At 43.8% G+C, this 15,837-nt stretch overlaps 1 protein-coding gene across 1 annotated transcript in view; it reads right to left on the bottom strand.

Annotated features, from left to right (window-relative positions):
* The window catches only part of snx29 (sorting nexin 29), a 194,254-nt gene that overhangs the window by 169,175 nt on the left and 9,242 nt on the right, over positions 1 to 15,837 (bottom strand). Inside the window, exons 7-13 of the mRNA XM_069665100.1 lie at positions 14,810 to 15,070; positions 12,735 to 13,137; positions 10,541 to 10,653; positions 10,124 to 10,223; positions 9,858 to 9,940; positions 3,741 to 3,804; positions 3,021 to 3,149 (exon numbers count right to left, since the gene is read on the bottom strand). Coding sequence (XP_069521201.1) covers positions 3,021 to 3,149; positions 3,741 to 3,804; positions 9,858 to 9,940; positions 10,124 to 10,223; positions 10,541 to 10,653; positions 12,735 to 13,137; positions 14,810 to 15,070 — 1,153 coding nt within the window. The remainder of the gene's footprint in view (positions 1 to 3,020; positions 3,150 to 3,740; positions 3,805 to 9,857; positions 9,941 to 10,123; positions 10,224 to 10,540; positions 10,654 to 12,734; positions 13,138 to 14,809; positions 15,071 to 15,837) is intronic.

Here is a 15,837-nt window from a genome sequence, read left to right as displayed (position 1 = left end):
TTAATTACTAACCAAAGGTTTAGAGAAAGGGCCAGAACAAGAGAAATTATTCATTTTTCAGACTATGAATCTTTCAAAGCTACTCAAGCATAACCTTAGTTAGAAAAAGGCATAAAAGGGCCTTTCAAATTGTTCAATGTGAAAATTAATATTATCACAGATTAAAAAGGCCCTTTAGCGACTGCACCCTCCTCACCACACTACAAACCCATCAGCGTTCTCAGCCCCTGCACTCTTAACTGGAGCCTCTCCTTGGATCAATGCTAGCTGGTGGCTTTACTGACTGTAGGAGGCTCCTATCTGAACACAGACTGGCTGAGGCTTTCTGTTTAGACTGCTGAAGGGTGACTAATCCTCTATTTAAGGGCTCAGGCCTCGACTGAAGACTTCTGGCTCGCAGGAAATCAATTGTAGATGCTGAGCTGACGCAATTCACTTTCAGGGAAACTGTAGGTGGTCACTTATTGGGATAAAAGTGTGTGTATGTGTGATTAAGAGGAGGAAATGTAACAGACCACATGAGTTTGTTCTCTATGTTGTTCAGACATCCTGTAATACTGGAGACTTAAGAGTGAACAGTTCGTTTTTCTGTCTTGTTAAAAACTTTGACATTAGTTTGGTGTAGTGCTGATATTTGTAATAATGTTTAAAACACTGATGCAGCTACTGCAGGTGTGAGGCACAATCAGCACCGAACAGAGCAGCGTTAATCAGTAACAGACGTCCTCAGGGCTGATACAGCTTCGGCACAATGTTTACTGATGTTAATCCCACTTTTGACTTCATGGTAATGTGACACCGGTGTATTTCCCGCAAAGTCAAACTGCCTGATGTGAGAAATGTTTATTTAAATGATCTGTTGGCCGTTTAATTAAATCTGCATAATGTAAAAAGTGTCCTGTTCCACAGCACCACATAGCCAATATATATCTGCAGGCGACAAATCAAACCATCATTACATGGTCAAGTGATTCAAATGTGGCTTTTCTAAAGTGTTCCCGCACCCTGCTTGGATAACTCTCTAAACTGTAATTTTACGCAGCACATTGAGGAAATAACTTCCTCTGACTAAAAAGTTAAAGATGTATTTCTGAACATTAGACACCCTGCCTCTTCACTTGATGTTTATGCTGTTTTTTTCTTCTCAATACAGACACCGAATATTTTAATTCCATGGTATCAAACACAGACTGTGTAAGTACAATAATGGCCTGTGTCCACACTTCAGAGTGTGAAAGTTGTCTGGCGGCTCTCCGCTTCCCTCGGTAGTGATTGTTAAGTCTGTTTTAAATCGCTCTGTTTGCTTAATGTTTGCTTTTCTTCAAGGAAATCTTACAAAGAAAACACAAAAACAACAGAAAGGAATCGTGTCCTGGCATTAGCAGCAGCTCTGGACCTGGAAATCGTAAGGCTTAGCTTCTCTTCCGCCATTGTTGTTGACAGACATGATATCAGAACTCCCACACCTTCTTGATTTTGATTGGTCAGAGAGGGACATGCGACATTGACGAGCACGGCTGTGTTCCAAAAGATGCGTTGAGGACACTGTACTGTATCAGTTTTGTATGGAAACTAGCCGCTGCCAGCACAAAACACCATTAGTGGACACAGGCCCTTATGCCCCTGCAGAAAGACTGCAGGTATACACAGCAGGTTGATTGTAAGGAGTTGATGGCCTGGTCCACAGGCATACAGATACGTTTTCTCTGTTTAAAAGAGAATTACTGCCCACACAGCCTCTGCTTTTTCAAAATATTTCCGTCCATGTATTAATGCAAAAATGACAACATTGTTTGTTCTTCAGCCGCATGCTCATTACACAAAAGCCCTTTTACACAGACATTCTGCCACTATCTCGTAACGTAGCTCTACTGTTTGGCCGCCTTTGTACTTTTACACTGAACCAAACATACTGCCGTTGTGGGGTTGCTGAAGCAAAAGGGGCCTGCAGTGTTAAGAAACAGAGACACACACACACAGGGCTGTTCTGTCCTGCCGACACCCTCCTTTACACAGCCTTAATTTTGCCTGTTTCTCCCTCCGCTGCTGGAATTAAGGGTATTTTTGCTTAAAAAATTACTAACAAGATTGCTAAAACTGTTACTAATTAATTTTCTACGAATCAACTTGTTAAACGTGAAGTTTCAGCCCAAGTTACTCCCCCTAAGAGTTGAGCAAAATACTTTGACCTATTAATTGTCTCAGTATTCATGTTGGAGCCCACCGGCTATCGTCTGACGACAATACAGCCTCTGAGAGTGACGGAGAACATTTCAGGCATTCCGGTGTAGCCAGCGGTAAGTGAGAAATGACTTCCAGCCAACACTTCCTTTTAAGTGCGCTGCTTTGTTTACAGTCCAATTAGCAACTTAAGAAGTGATCATGTGTTCAGATCCAAAGTATAAAAAGTCAAAAAGAAGCTTTGTCAGGTCTGTCCTCAAGAGGAGAAGAAGACTACTTTTAAAATACTCGTCTGTTGAACGGAGGTTGAACTGATCATTCCTGATGCATTCAAGGAAGTCAGGGAAATCTAAACGCTGAGCGGCTTTCGCGACACAGTGTCAGGCTAATTTGTCGCTCAAGTGGAATTTTTTATTTAGAACAGATTGTTAGCTGAACTTGTTGCAGATTTCTATTCATACAGATTAATAAGAAGGTAAATCGTTTGGTTTAGCGCCAACAGGGCCGGTACAGTGTTACAGTGGATTGCGTTCTACCCCTTTTGCTCTCCACACAGACTGTTTTTGCTGCATGCAACCAACGCCTGCTGATATTTCATTGGTCAAAAATACTTGGAATACAAATGGAAACCAGAACACTTCTGAAACCAAAACCTGGCACCAATAGATTCTATATTTTTATGTAGAATCTCTAAATACAGATAAATTCTTATGGGAAACTATTTGTCACAGCCCTCATCTGTGTTAATGGTTGTTCCTTTAAGAATCATGATTGCAGCTTCAATCCTCAGACCTGAAATGAACCAATTTAGCTCTACAGACATCCCAGCTGCTCCTCACCTGGCCAGCGCCTGGACCTTGCCCGTGTGTCTCTCCTCCAGCTCTGCCAGCTTCTTCTTCAGCTGATCCGTTTCCTGCCTCAGGCCTGCCGAGTGCTCCATCTCCCCGTCCAGCAGGCTGCGGAGGGACCTGTGTAACACACGAAGTACATCATAAGCACGTCGCTGTGTACAAACCGTATCCTCTACATTTGAGCCTGCTAAACGCTGACATGCTGTTGATGTTACTCTCACAAACAGTCAGTCGGATAAACAGTCTTAAGCTGCTTTAATTGCAGTAATGACTGACTGAGTCGAGCACATCCAGCTCGGAGATAAAACACCTAATCAGGACACGTCTGTGATTGCATCGCTCGTATTTTAACGCCACAGTTTATCATAAAGATCTAAACACGTCTTGGCAGTAGAGTCTCATTTATTTATGATTAATCAAAACGGTGTATAAACATAACACTGTGTCATTACAAGTTTGCAGTGTGCTCTCAGACGCTGTTAAATGAGTGTAAATCAACGTCTCTGGTGGCTTATTGCTAAAAAACAAACACAACTAAACTGTTTCCTGCCCCCAAGTCAGCACAAAAAACACTCGTCTCAGGATAAAAAGGAAACAAGCTGACACCATTTTTACAGAAAGGTCATCCGATATCTTCCTCCAGTCTGAGCGCGTGCGCGCGTGTGTGAGTGTGTGAGCAGCAGATAAGGAGAATATATCCCAACGTACGTGTTCTGTTCCTCCAGCTCGTCCTTCCTGTTCATCATGGCCACAATGGCCTGACGCAGCTCCACTGCAGAGAGAGAGCAGAGCCACATTATACACACAGACACTACACACAGCAATATGCATAAACTAATAACCTAAAGTTTTTCTGATGTAGAAATAACAGCAACTTTTGCAGGATTATAATGCCGTACTTTTGTTTCATCTTTAAGATGAACTGCTTTCATTAAATCTCTTCTTTTTTCAGCTGACAGAAGTGATACAGGGTGATATCTATCCGGCTCAGAGACAACACTTTTATTGCCGCAGTAAAACATACTTTTTAGGAAACTACAATAAAACTCTGGAGAAACAAACTCGTCTCAGATAAATGCAGGGGAGGAAAACACGAAATACCATTTTCATTAAACTGTGAATGAGGAAAATATTCAACCAAACTCTACCTGGAAATAAAAGCATTTTTCAACAAGACATCATCAACTCTCAAGACAATCCACAGCCAAACAAACACCAATAAAATGTGAACAAAGGAACAATGATATTCAGCTTTAAAAGTGCCATTTGCACTTTGGTCTTTTGTTGTGGCACATCACACAACTATCAGCAAGACTCCCTAAAAGTGAAGCCAAAACATCTCTATCGCCCCCTGCTGACTGGCTGCAGTATAGCTCATAAAGCCCGCCTCCTCCATGTTAAAGGAGAAGTTCGGTATTTTTAAACTCGGGCCTTATTCCGTCAGTAGCTTCCGCTGTAGCCGTGGAAAGTAAGATCCTTTTTGTGGAGCAAGGGAACAAAGTCAGGAAGTGCCAACAAACAGCTTCAGGGGCAATCAGACACTGGTGCTGACAGGCAGTGCACTTTTTGTTTGTTTGTTGTTGTTTTTATAATTATCATCATCAGCAACATCAACAAGGCAAATTAAGTTTGTCATCATCATGAGAATTCCAATCAACATCAACTACGTCCTCAATGTCGTCATCATCAATGGCATCAATATCATTAAGTGCAGAGGTGTTCTGACAGAGCTGGGTCTTTAGCTTCTTCTTAAAGGTGAAAGGGACTCTGCGGACCGAATGGAGTTTGGTAGCTCGTTCCACCACCAGGGGACAGAGGAGATAGGCAGGAGCTGAGTTAGAACCTTTCACATATCTATAACGAAATATCAGATAGCAGCAACTTCAGTCTGACATCCTCAGTATCCTTTCAGCCTTAAAGCAACAGTCAGTAAAGCTGAATCTGCTACAGCGTGCTGGCAGGCGGCTGCTGGCTGATGTTAATCTCCATCCTGATGTAAAGGACAGATATGGACCAGCTGTGTGGTGGTACACTGACTCATCTCCATAGTAACACTTGGAGGTGCACATGATGGTTTCAAAGACCAGGATTTTCAAAAATAACAAGCATGAGACGAGGAGTTAATCTGCCCTGCATCGTTTACACACACAAACGCACACAGAGAGAGAGCACTGAGAGAGAACACAACTAATGCAGGGTGTCGAAGGAGCCCCGGACACAAGTAGGTCTCCTCCAGCCCGGAGCTGAGAGCCTGGTAGGAAGAGAAGGAGCGTAGCGGAGAAAAGAGGAGGTCTATTATCTCCACATCAGCAGGCCAGAAATAAGTGTGACCTTTAGTCCGACCACGCGTTCACAGCGGGTGCCACAGACGAACCATTAGGGACTTCAGTGGAGCCAGACGGCCTTCTGTCCTCGCAGGGGGACGTGGACAAATTACAGCACCGATGGGTGTGTGGAAATATATGCTGTGCTCATATGTGTAAGAGCAACCTTTTCCTGAGAAGATCTGTGTGTGTGCGTGCCCCTCCACCGGAACCTGCATGCTCTCGCTCCATTGTTCCAATAATAGATGCATTAGCGGAGAGCCAGGCCATGTAATCGAGGTGCCTTGTGAATTATAGACTCCATACTCTCTAATCAATGACCCGCTCGGTCCACACGCACTCACATCCGGATGTAAATCACAGAAGGATGTCTCTCTTAACACACTTGTTCTCTCGGTTTCTCCAACAAACCCTTAAAAATCCAGCAGTGTGTGTTTCTAACAAAGCCTTAAACACAAAAAGGGCAAAGTCTCTCATTAGATATTGTTTCTATTCTTAAGCTCTAAACACACACGCGCTGTAATTATATAGCACATTTTCCCATCCATAGAAGGTCTCATTAGTATTTGTGTCAGCATAAGAGCCAATCAACTGCTCATTTTGATCCCTGCATTAATTAAAGTGTTGAAGCAATTTATTATTTCACGCCTGCATAAATTTAAAGAACTCACAAGAGGCAGATTTTCTTTTAAAGGAACGGTCAAAATCCAGCCGGCTGAGGCAGAGACATGCTCATTTTTAGTTCCTACTGTGGATAAAGCTTTAAAACACTGGATCCTACATTTCCCATAATGCATCCGAATAGTGCCTTTCATTAGACTTTTTTATTGCCTTTCAAAAAGAGTAGGACTTCTCTTTAAAATGTGTCAAGCTCAAGCAAGTATAAGCTGGATGACCTCACGATGACATCCACCCATCCCTCTATATTCTATACCGCTTATCCTGTTATGGGTCGAGGGGGGGCTGAAGGTGATCTCAGCTGTCATTGGACGAGAGGCGGGTCAATCACAGGGCTGACACATAGAGACAGACAACCTTTCACACTCTCACCTATGAGCATGTCTTTGGACTGTGGGAGGAAGCCAGAGTACCTGGAGGGAATCCACGCATGAAAACTCCACACAGAAAAGCCCACTACGTCTGAACCGGGATTCCAACCAGGAACCTTCTAGCTGTGAGGCAACAGCACTAAGCACTGCATCATCAGGATTCATTCTCAAACACTTTGGAGCAGTGTACAGAAGACATGATACAACTGGTTTTTCACAAGTCTGAGTACAATGAACTTAAAGGGATAGTTCGAGTTTTGAGCAGCATTTCGTTGTTTCCATAATATAGTGTTTTCTTTTACACGTCTCTTCCATAAACTTTTACCCAAACAACTATTGTGACACTGTGTGCTGCATGCGTAGGTATACAGGGCTGTTGTGCGGGGTAAGACGGAGGGAAAAATCTCATACAGTGTACACTTAAACTAAAATGTTTGTTTAATATGTAGGACGTCTTAAAGTGGCTAAAGTCTGCGGTACTTATGACCCCATCTTCAGCGGTGCTTAGCTCTGCCTCTGTGCAGGAACTCCGGCAGCGTGGGGCCCTGCTGACTGTTATTTACTGTACGTAGTACACTTACAACTGATATGTACCTCATACAACCCCACTTCAAAAAAACAGAGCTATCCTTTTAATATAAAAAAATATGTAGTGGGCTCCTTTAACTTTGCCTGTATGAAGATATAAATGGTGAGCATTAGTGAGAAACAAGTTGAGACCAATGTAAATTGTCTTTAACCTGCTTTAAGGCAAACTCTGCAGTATATCATGTGTTTGGAATTGGAATGTGGTTTCCACATTACACGGAAGAACTTTATAAAAGTGCCCATACTTGTCGCTTTGGGTCACATGAGTGGGCCCAGAGCAAAAGCAACAGAGGCAGTGATAGCATGAGTAAGTTGATTTGTTCTGGTGGTGACACCGTCTGTTTTGGCTGTGCTGCATCCCGTACTTTTATTCTCTTAAGTTAAAGTAGAAATGTGTGTCTCTGACTCGGCCGTGATGATTCCTCCCTTTCGGCCGGTTGGATGCGAGCCGGTCTGGTGAGCGGCTCTTTGATCCTGAGGGACTGACATCACACCCTGATGTTACACTGATGTGACAGAGTTTCAGGCTGGATTTGACTTCTAACTCAAACCTCCTCTTTGACTCAGGTCTGCTGTTTTACATCCCTCAGAGGCCTTGAAGATCTCTGAACCTTGAAGCCTATTTTCCCTGCCTCTGCTCCAGCGATTTTATGATCACCAGCTCTCTCTGCGTGACCCTTTGGCCTCCTCTTACCGGGGGCTAATAGATTGGACGAGGGCTCAATCGCGGCACTTACAGGAGGGTGCCACCGCCCCCCACCTCCCTTCTCTTTCTCTCTCTCTCACACACAGTCACACAAACATCAACTAAGGATTAAAAAAAAACACCAGTTTGACAGCTCAGGGTCAGATTAGCTGCAGGGCACCGAGCTGTGAGTTGGTCGCACACATCTGTGTCCTCAAAGTTATTTTAAACGTAATGTCTTCGCCTCATCTGAAATTGCATAGCTGATAAAAATGGCCGTTAAACGCACACATTTCTGTGTGTCTCACTCTTTGTTCTGGTCACAAGTGAAAACCTTTGAGGGGAGCAGGCATACAGTAACATGTGCATCTATTAGAGCAACAGTGCCACCTGGTGGATGGTTCGATTATGGCAAAGAACTGAAGAATGACTTCAATCATAGCAATTAGATCACTGCAAAAACAAACAACCGTGTTTGAAAATACCTGTCAGCAAGTTTCTGCTGTCATATCGAATGTAAATCACTTCTGATGTAAATCGCAAATTAAAACAGTTCCACTCCTTTGCTGCTTTTTGCCCACTACTTAGTGTTTCAGTTTCTGTGTGGTGATGTCACCGGTTGCCGAGCAGAAAACTTCAGAGAAGTTGCAGTCTGGGAGACAAGAGATCTAGTTTGAAGCATCTTTGATTTGAGTGTCTAACATGAAGATAAATAAGCTTTAATCAAAGGCTTTTGTGCAAATGTGGAGCTTTTGTAGTGTGTGAGTCTCCACTTCCTCTCGAGGTTTATTCGGAATCTGCAGCGAGTTCGGTGATGGTGATGAATCCTTGAGATCGTAAATGTATGGGCTTTTTTTTTCACAGCGGACATTTTGACTTCTAACAAGAGGAAAAGCACAACGGTTCTATTCAGGCGTCTGAGAAAGCCACGTTAGGCGGGTCGGCATGCACACAACCAGGACGGTGAAATTGAAGCAGCTAAATGGAATACAGCCCTCGTTAATGCTACTATAAACACCTGCGCTTTTCCTACTGTGATATGCTAAAAATCTACTGTGAAAATTGCCCCTTTGCTAAGTCCCGCCTCCTTTGGTTACTGTTGCTACGCCTGTCAAGCTTTCGCACAGGCGTATAAATATTATGGTGTTTTCAGCTATAACAGGGAGAGATGTTCCGAGGGAAATAACAGCAAATTTCCGGAAAAATATCAAAGAGAAGGACGAGAAATCTCGTTTGATAGCTACATCCAGAATATCATTAGTCAGCGGAGTGTTGAGAATGAGGACGACATAAAAGCTCAGCGGTCCCAATGCAAGCGTCAGGCACCCCACGGCTTGACAAGTCATGTTAAGGACAATCATATACAGAAACAACAATGTTCTTGCACAGCAGTGTAAGTCAATCAATTGTTTTATTTTAGGCTAATGTTTAGTTAAGACTCCCTATAACTTTCATTATCTCATATGTTTTAGCTCATTGCTAGCTAAACTAAATTATCCCACTATTTCAGTTTGTTTAAGGCGCGTCAGGATATTGCTCGCAAATCGTGGGCTTGATCCAGACACTGGATCTCCTTAAGTCTGAACAGGAAAACCCGACAAAATCCTCAACAAGTTCACCACCACAATGGCACAAACCAAGGGCTGGTTAAATAAAGGCTGTGCCGATATCATCGGTGGTGGTAGCGAAGACCAGGCAGGATCACAAGCAGTGACCAGTCGACCGTCTTCCACAATTTATAATCCATGTCGACGTCTCTCCTCTCGAGTTTTTGGCTTCGGAAAAGCCAAAATATATGAAGACCCACTCTAAACTTTGAGGACATCTGCTGTCGGACCATTTTGGCATTCCTCCTTGTTCTGAAAGCTTGACAAGCCTCCCGTGCCTAGTTACGGTTGCTAACGTAGGATTGGACAGTGGCCGTTCAAGGGAGGGGCTTAGCGAAGGGTCAAAAATAAAACTTATTGATGCATTTTTTTGTTGCATTTTGCAGTTACATGGATCTAAATGCTATGAGTCAACTGTTCCGTGGAAACTCTGCTCTGCTGTGTAGATGCTCGCTCACATGAGGTGTAATCCACCATGATTCATAACACAAAGCCAGTTCGAGCACACAGATGAGCGTGAGAGAGCGAGGGATAGTAAAAAGCAGACAGGTGGAAGGAGGAGAAACACTCACCCACTGTCATGGACTCAGGCAGACCAGATGTTGGCAGCGAACTGGAGAGAGGAGCAGACTGGACCGGCGGACTGGACTCCATACTGAAACACACACAGACAGGAAGCAGGTACTTTGAGGCTCCTTCAGTCCATCATTTATTTCTTCAAAGGCAGCTGAGGCTGCAGCCAGACTTGCTTGTTTAATTCAGTGACTAAAACAGAATAAAGAAGCAAATGTTGTCACACAAACGTGCACCATCCCCTCCTGTAACGGCGAAAGCTTACCTGAACGTTAGGTCAGCTGATCTGCTGCTCTCGCAGTTTCCCACCAGTCCCGATGACTCACACTGAGCAGGAAATGCAGCTGTGTCCTCCACAGAGCTCACTGAGGCAAAACAGAAGTGAAAGTGAAGGTGCGGACCGACAGAGAAAGTCCCGAGAATTCATGCTGTAGACATTTGATCGCTGCACTGAAGCAAAAGCAGCTGTTATCAGTGATAAGAACAGGTTCATAGACACAACAGGAACAGGTAGAGAGACTGCAGCGAGTACAGGAGTGTACAGTCAAGCCAGCCAACAACAACTTTCCTCCTCTCAGAACAGAGTGTATCAGGAAGTGTTTAATTTGTTTTCTTCTTTGCAGGTTTAGCGTTCCAAATAAAGTCTGCTGCTTTCCCTGCTGTGTTTGTAGGCTTGCCGTACCTGGCTGAGGGTCAGTGGGGTTCAGAGGAATGAGGATGTCAGAGCTGCTGTGGACCGTCATCACCTGCAGAGGGCTCCACGTGGACACCGTGGGCAGGCTGCCAACCACCACCCTGAAACAAGACAAGTGTTATCTCAGGGAGATTAGATTAGAGAGTAAGTTTGTTCCAGTCCTTTTAGCCCAGAGGTCAAACTTCTATAACCTATTACAAAGAAATTCAAAGTCTGGTACTTTGGTACAACTTAGTACAACTTATCGAACATTAAAAAGGATGCTGAGTTTGCTGTTAGCAGTTTCTGTTTGCAGTGTTTCCATGGAGACACAAAGAAATATCACTTGATTACTTGGATCCCAATCTCGTAACCCATCGGCTATCACCTGACGTCAATATAGCCTCTGGGAGCAACGGCGAACATTTCAAGCATTCCAGTGTAGCCAGCGGTTAGCGATAAGGACTTCCAGCCAAGACTTCCTTTTCAGTGCGCTGCATTGTTTACAGTCCAACTAGCACAAGGGAAGCGGCCGTGTGTTCAGATTAAAAGTGAAGCAAAATTCGCCCCTCCAGGTATGTCTGCAAAACAAACAGCGTCATTTCTTGGTTCATTAAATCCCCCGGAGGAGCGCCCGTTCATCTGTTTGTGGTGAGTCTCAGTTTCACTGTGAATAGTAAGTCACACAGAGGACGAACTCAAAGAAACTTTTTTGCGATTTACTCTACGGGTCTTGAAGGTCGTGAATTCACAGATTTTCAATCTCAGTCCTATCACGCTATTATGTGGAGCTAATGCCATTATGGTAGGAAAAAAATGCAATTTTGCTATGTGCCTTTGGAGGACGCTATCCGCTTCTCCGATGGACCCTGGAAAACCTCCTCCATACTACTTAAAACGTCTCATCTGGTGGAGGCCAGGGAGCTCGCTAAACTAGACTTCCTCAATCTAGGACACCCCGCCTCCGGTGCCATGTCTCGTTCAAAATCGTCAGGTTTGAAAGGTAGACTGCAGACCTGAAGATTTTTTAGACGATCCACAATTCTCGTTGTATTTCAGATTCTGTTCCGCTCTGAACCTGCAGCGATCAATATCCTTGACTGGAAAACGGTAGTATTTCACTCCAGCGCCTCTCGCTGGGCCGTTCCTTTCAGAGCAAGGGGTGCAATGCACGCTGGGTGTTGTAGGAATGTAGAATGGGCGAAACCACAAGCTGTTTGTACAACTTTCTCTACAGCTCCAATTTCAAATATTATTGCTTCTATCGATTACAGAGAACACTAGCTCTGACTGACAGGGGCTTTTTCCAGGGGAGAATTTCTCCTTTCAGTTTGCTGAAATAACAACATCATGATGCATCGATGATCGATCATGTCTGATGCATTCGAGGAAATCTGGAAATCTAAATGCTGATCGGCTTTCGTGACACAGCGTCCAGGAATTTGTCTCAAGTTGAATTTTTGATCCAGAGCGGATTGTAAGCTGAACTTACTGCAGATGTCTGTTTATAGAGATTAATAACAAGCTTAATCGTTGTCAGATAGCTGCTGATGGGAGCCGGGATGTCATTACGGCGCAATACGTTCCGCCTGCTTTTGCTCTCCTGTTTTTCCTGCATACGCTGAAGCCTGCTGATACGTGATTGGTCAATACCACTCGGACTACAAACGGAAACACTTTCCGTACTAAAAATTCCACATTTTTATGTAGAATCGGTCAATCAAGATGACTTTGATCCTGAACAAAACAGAAAAAACACCATAATTCTCAGGCAGGTTACAGAGTATTGAAGCGTGTTTTTGTATTTCTAAGCAGGTTTACGTAAGTTATTCTGCACTAAACCCTCCACCCAACTGTGATGGTCCGTGTTCCACAAACCTCTCTTTTATACTGTTAGATTTTTGCCTCTGCAGGCTGTGAACGCATTTGTTTTCCAATTAAAAATCACTTTCACTTTTCACAGGGGAAGCTCACTCCTGGATCAAACTAATCACCTGCAGCGTCACATAATTTGACATCTCGACAAATAAAACTAAAATATGAGCGCTTCTTAATTAAAGCTGTAATTTTTTTTCATGATCTCCTTGTTAATTTCACAGGCACTAAGCAAACAACCTCCGAGGGTATCAGCTCATAATAGTTTCTGTCACAATGATAGAAAAAGTTTTACAATGTGACGTTCAGCTGAGGTCGTGTGACTCACTGATCAGAGCTGATCCTCTCCTCCTCCTGGGTTTGTGCTTTGGGTTTGTACACCTCCTCCTCTTCCTCCTCCTCATCGTTGTCTACACTCTTATTGTCAGGCAGAGGAGGTGTAGTAGCAGGAGGAGTACGAGACGGATGCGGGGACCCCACCCAGCTGACGATGCCCGGCTCGTCCAGGCCGTTCTGGGCCGGGGACTCAGAGAAGTCCGGCTCCAGGGGGTCTATCCCTTCCTCCACGCTGCTCTGAGCCGGAGCGGTGTGGCTCTTTCTCATCGCTGTCATCTTCTGGGAGTCCTCCTCTCCCTCCTCCTCGTCCTCCGCCCCTCCGTCCAGGTCATCATCAAAGGATATGATGTTGGTAACTTTCTTTTTCCTCCGGCGCTCTTTCCTCAACCCGGAGTCTGAAGGGGAAGAGATGAAACAGAAGTGAACAAAAAGTCAAACTGGAAAAACTTTCAGGACTTTGAACCCGTCTAGACGAGTTCCCTTCAAATGTTCAGACAGCAAAGTTTAGCACTGGTGAAATCGACATCTTAAGTTCATTTACAATTAGGCCTTTCTATGAGATCTTCCTTTATAGACCAAAAACACCCAGCTGTGCATTAGCGAGGCCTCCACCAGCGTTTAATCTGAATGGGTCTTTGCTCCTGGAGGAGCTCGAGCTAGATTTTCATTTAAAGTCATTCCACTGGAAAGTTTTAACACCACACAGTTACAACTTAAAAGCTTCTTCTCCCCTCGGAGCGCTACATACGGAGAGAAAACGGTGCAAGATTTCCCCCGACGGGATGGACCGAGGCAGACAGCTAAACGAGGTCAAACAAGGAGGCCGACACTCTGGAAGTTTGTTCTTTTCATGAGGGATTTCATCACTGCTGCTGCGCTCTGCTGCAGACACTGTGTTGCATTCACTGGATTTGTTCTACCAGTGCTTCCATTATGCATGCTTAGACTGTAGTGCATGTTGTTTTACTGTTTGTGCTTGTTCTGTGATCTTTTTTGAACACTTTTTATAAGAGTAAATAAATAGGACACGGCGATAGAGATGTTCAGATCCCTCCTCAATACGATTTAAGCATTAGCCAATACCAAGCACACCTCTGATACTAATGCAATAATAAAATATTCAGATTAATATGATTAACCAGCTGTAGGCTTTATGACTAACCCTTTATGGATGTGATATGATTGCTATCTTTGGCTGAGGTCACAACACTGAAAAAAACAGCTAGCGATAGCGACAGCTCAGTTCAGGTCACGGCCTCTCCTGTTGTCCTGTAGTCTAGGGCTGAACAATTCAACGAAATTTAATCGTAGTCACGTTATGGGCTGCTGCAATTTTCAAATCGGGAGGCGCAATATTTTTTAAGGGAGATGCTCTGGCCTACACATCACACGTATCAAATATCTTCGCTTGGTACAGATCCCTGCAAATATCACACCATAATCAATCATTCATATTTTTCAATGAAAAGCGAAAATAATCTAAATTAGATATTTTTTCACAATCGTTCAGCCCTACTGTAGTCCACTGAAGAATGCGGAGAAACTTTTATGACATGAAACTGTTTTATCTCGTGTTTCTACCTGTTTAAAATTATCTATATTCAAACGGGGGTGAATGATCTGACCGCTATAAACCAACTGAAGCATCTCAGGGGATTGATAACAAGCAAAACATTCGAATCAGGTGTGTTAGAGTACAGAGAAACCTAAAACATGCAGGAAGGTAGCTCTCCAGGAGCGGGGTTGGAGCTGTATAGGCTACTGTTTTTGAGAAGAAGAAACAAGCAGATGTTTTGTATTCTTTAAAAATGATGTTGTCGATTGGTGCATTGAATGCAGCGCTTGCCGATACCACAGTTGAGGCAGTGTGGAAGTTATTTCTGATACTGTATCTAAAAAGCTCTACATTGCAATTCTAACAACCATGTTTCCCTCCTCTGTCAGATTTATCTTATGTTAGAACTAAAGGACTATCACATAATACTTACTGCATTTAAGGGGTGGATAAAATAACACAAAACACCCAACAAATCAGTGAAATAGAAAACACAGAAGTCTGTTTTGTACCAGCAGAGGTGCTGCGTGGCAGGACAGGCAGCGGGTCTGAGGCTCCGTCCACCCTGGGGTTAAACCCAGGAACCACAGCTGTGGCAGTGCTGATCTCTCTCAGCAGGCTGCTGACCCCCTGAGTCGACTCCTTCCACAGGCTGCCGATGCCCTGCGTGGACTCCTTCAGGAGGTGAGACACCGAGGAGCCCCCTGTTCGTGGCACACCGCCGTTCAGGTCGCTATTGTCAATGTTGATGGCAAACAGGATGGAGTTCAGACCTGAGAGAGAAGCAGTTATTAAATATCTGTTTAGTTTTAAACTCCTGTAAAGTGCTTAGTCGGCTTTTCTGGGCACACACTGCAAAACCAGGCAATCTAAATGAACTCCGGCTCTCCGCCTGCTTGTGAACACAGAGGAGAGGATCTGGCATCAGATCAGTGGTTTACACTTTAATATTTTAGAGTTTGTGCTCATCTGAGTTGCACTCATCAATAGTTGAACAGCATGAGAACAGCCATTAACACTAATCCGCACCAAACGCAGTCATGCTAAATAAGTAAAGTGCAGAGTCAGTTAAATTACTGCTTTTACAGCTTTGTTTGTGTGATGCATGTTTTTATGTATTCATACTGCTGATGTGTGGTGAGAATTACCAACTTTGAACTTTGATAGCCTCACTATCAAAGTCCTTTTTTATGTATGGAAATTAAGACATAACTGATTTTTTTAGACCCTTATCACTGGGGGGGAAAAAACATAGACTAACCTGAGGGGAGAAGCAGAAGAAATAAACCAAAGGGCTATCACCTCTGTAGGCTCATTTAACACTTCACTCAGCAGGCTCAGCTGTATGTTGTCGGATTTAACTAGACTCAGTTTTAGCTATGCTATGAAGCTATGTGTGTGCTATAGTGTACTTCTAGCGTAAGCATGACATGCAAAACTTTAACATTTTAACTTACTATCTGCAACACGTACGAACTGGATCGTTTTAGCATGGTCAAGTTGTGATGTTACATTATACAGTATGTTTAGAATGGGTAAC

Source organism: Semicossyphus pulcher, unplaced genomic scaffold, assembly GCF_022749685.1.
Source record: "Semicossyphus pulcher isolate SPU_LCO1_2020_fin unplaced genomic scaffold, fSemPul1.0.p SCAF_16, whole genome shotgun sequence".
NCBI lineage: Eukaryota > Metazoa > Chordata > Actinopteri > Labriformes > Labridae > Semicossyphus > Semicossyphus pulcher.
This window is presented reverse-complemented; position numbering and strand designations above follow the sequence as displayed.